Source organism: Cyprinodon variegatus, unplaced genomic scaffold, assembly GCF_000732505.1.
Source record: "Cyprinodon variegatus isolate N-32 unplaced genomic scaffold, C_variegatus-1.0 Scaffold190, whole genome shotgun sequence".
Lineage (NCBI taxonomy): Eukaryota > Metazoa > Chordata > Actinopteri > Cyprinodontiformes > Cyprinodontidae > Cyprinodon > Cyprinodon variegatus.
In genome coordinates this window covers 370,417-373,526 of record NW_015150643.1, presented here as the reverse complement: position 1 = coordinate 373,526, position 3,110 = coordinate 370,417, and the positions used below count along the sequence as shown (strand labels likewise).

Below are 3,110 nucleotides of genomic sequence, written 5' to 3'. Positions count from 1 at the left end.
TTAAAAAGTCTTGAATTTAACTTGCCTTATGCTGTAGGAACCCTGTGCGCCCTGAGCGATTTGCCCACGACAATCGGGAGAAAATCAAACGTTTGATTTTCTGTTTGATCGCCCCTCGTTACCCCCTGTAACCTACACGCCTCACGACGCACGATCAGGCTGAAAGTCGGCCCAATCAAAAAATTCTCGCACGACTGGAAAATCGCCCCGAAAATCGCACAGTGTACGCCGGGCTTTAAGGGTTTTTTGTTCAGAGACCCAGAGTGGCAGTCTGTGGGAGTGGGGCTTGATCTGAGAACCTCAGGATTCCAAGCTTTACGCCCTAACCACTAGGCCACCATTCCCCCATGTTTCCTCTTCCTCGGTTTGGTCCTCCTCATCTCAATTTCATTTTGTGATTTCTACATTCTCATCATATTTTAGTGTGCTGCGATTCAAACTAAAAATTATACTCATTGCTGTTTTAACTGGACAGACCTAGCGCTACAGAACCTAGCTTGCTTTATTTATCCAGCATAAATAACATGGCGACATCGACGTGAGAATATTTTATTACAAATCAAAAGCTTACAGTGTGTTTACCGTATTTTGTTTACATTGAAAATATATATATATTTTTTTAAATAAAGTCTTTTAGAACTAATCATAGATCCCTTTAAATGGCATTGAAATGCTTTCTTCAAACTCCACCGAGAGAGAATTTGGTGAACCTTAGACATCTCATCACATTGTTAATATTTAGCCTTTTTCTTCTAAAGGTGTGAATCATTTGATGTTAGTCCAAAGAGGCAATCCAAAACTGAAGAGAAAACCATTATATTTTTCATTATTCTTGGATTCTAAATACATTTCTTGCATAAAACTTTAGAAATGAGGGTGGGCTAGTTGGACAGCGCTGAATTGCTGCCTCTTTTCCTCACTGATACCTGTGGCCCTTGGAAAGAAATGTGAGACGGAGCATGGCTGCCATTTCTGTCTTCACAAAAGCCGTGTCATGTGTTTCTTTTTTCTTTCCTGTTAGGCTCGATGGTGAAGATGAACAGGAATTTGAGAAACTGCATTCCTTCAATAGTACGACTGACACATCCACCCCTGCAGAGGGGGGTAGTGACAACAATAGCACAAAGAAAGAGGAGCCAAAGACGAGTCAGCTTGGCCAAACAGAAGGTGAGCACCCTAAGGGAGAACGTGAATCTGAAACCTCTCTCTGTTCATTGTCCTTAAACCCCATGCTTGCTTTTTTTTTCTTTTACTGCAGGAGGTAGCAGAGTCTGGAGCGTATCCGAGGGTGCTGAGCCATTTCTCTCCAAAGGAAAACCAAAGGAAGCATGCCCAAAAGAAGAGGAGGCTGAGAACAGCAAGGACGAGACAAGGCCTAAAGGAAAGGAAGCCAGGGAGCCTGAGAGAGATGTTTATACCTTCCCTGGAGACTCTGACCCAGAGAGTCCGCCCCCTGCTCCTTGGGCTCAGTGCACGTTCATTCAGCGGCGCAGGAGGAAGAGGGCGCTGCTCAGACCCTTCTCTGGAATGGGATCGCCTGAAGCTCACATGTCAGAAAGACAGAGTCCTCAAACATCTAAAACCGCTGAGGCGGCTCCGCACAGTCCATCACAGGTTTATGAATTCGAGGAAGATGACGAGACGGTGAAGTTCACAGACGAAGTTGAGGAGAAAAGCGAGTCGGGGTCTGGAAACGAGATCTACACCTGTGTGGAGTGTAGCATTTACTTCAAAAAGCAGGTCCACCTGCAGGAGCACATGGCTGAGCACTGCCAGACCCCAGCGGGAGGAAGCAGGCGTTCAGGAAAGGGCAGCCGGTTACGGTGTGCGGAGTGCGGCTGGATCCTCCCAAACCGCCCGGCGCTGGCCGACCACCAAAGGAGGCACCAGGAGTCCCGTCTGAAGATTCTAGAGGAGATTGAGAAACTGAATGAAGTGGAAAAGGCAAAAGAGTCGGAAGGAGAGGAGAGTGGAGCGCTGAAGCACGCCGACCCAACTGTTACGCAACATCCAGGGGAAATGTCAGATGGCGAAATGGGGAAATCTCCTCCTCCGGCCACAGATTCATCCTCAGTTCAGGATCCAGATTCTGCTGCCATAGACGTGGACTCGGTTCCTCCAAATTCAGCCCGAAGCCCAGCACAGGCCCACCGCCGCCGCTTTGTCTGCAGCGAGTGTAACTTCAGCACAAGAACTGCCCAGGCTCTGGCTAATCACTCCAAGATTCACAAGAGGAAGAGGCAGATCCTCCATCCCCAGCGGGGGCAGAGGGTTCTAAAGGAGCGCCAGGCTCTGGTTCAGCCCCAAACTATGCCAGTTGAGCAGAACAGGGAAACCAGCCCGTCTCTAACATCTAATGCACAAGTTCTTGACACCGATCCAGGTTGTCAGTACCTCTCTGAGTGCGAATCCCCACCTGCTGCTGCTGCTGCCACAAGCCAGGGGGATGTCACTGCCTCAGAGGACAGCACGGCATCAGACCATGGAGCTGCCCGGCACAACTATGTCACAAACAGGACATTCAGGACAGCAGGGAAGTCCAAGTTTGATCCCGAGGCAGATGATGATGCACTGCCTGGGAGTGAAGAGGAAGAGGAGGAGTGTGACAACGGCGAGGAAGAAAAGCCGTCCCAGCCAGAGGCCGACTCACCTGTGGGCAGGAAGCTGAACAGTCCAGGTGAGGCTGCAGGGCAGAATGGAAACTTCAGTCTGGATGGTAGATTTCACAGCAGTTACACTTACCTACAAAATATAGCTGAACCCAAAACTATTTATACCCGTGGAAGATTTAGGTTTTAAAGCAGCATCTGAGCTTTAATACATTTCCTCAGACAAGCGGACTTTATAGGGATGGAAAATCTGGGGATAAAAAAAATGAGAAATTTCACAATAATCAGTAGAAGGAAGGTCAGTGATCTGTCTTCTACTGATTATTGTGAAAATTCATTTTTTTTTTATGGCATATTTTAATAAACTACAGAAAAACTATAAACAATACTTTTTAAAGTTGACAGATCTTTGTAATATTATGTATTAGTTATGCCTTTTTTTATTTTCTGTCCATCCATCCATCCATCCATCCATCCATCCATCCATCCATCCATCCATCC

The 3,110-nt window shown here is 47.1% G+C and overlaps 1 protein-coding gene across 4 annotated transcripts in view; it reads left to right on the top strand.

Moving 5' to 3' along the window:
- LOC107087676 (protein Wiz-like) overlaps positions 1-3,110 on the top strand; it is a 69,912-nt gene that overhangs the window by 18,596 nt on the left and 48,206 nt on the right. For all 4 annotated transcript variants that reach the window (XM_015379374.1, XM_015379375.1, XM_015379376.1 and 1 more), the window contains exons 5-6: positions 1,022-1,167; positions 1,259-2,677. In XM_015379374.1, coding sequence (XP_015234860.1) covers positions 1,022-1,167; positions 1,259-2,677 — 1,565 coding nt within the window. The remainder of the gene's footprint in view (positions 1-1,021; positions 1,168-1,258; positions 2,678-3,110) is intronic.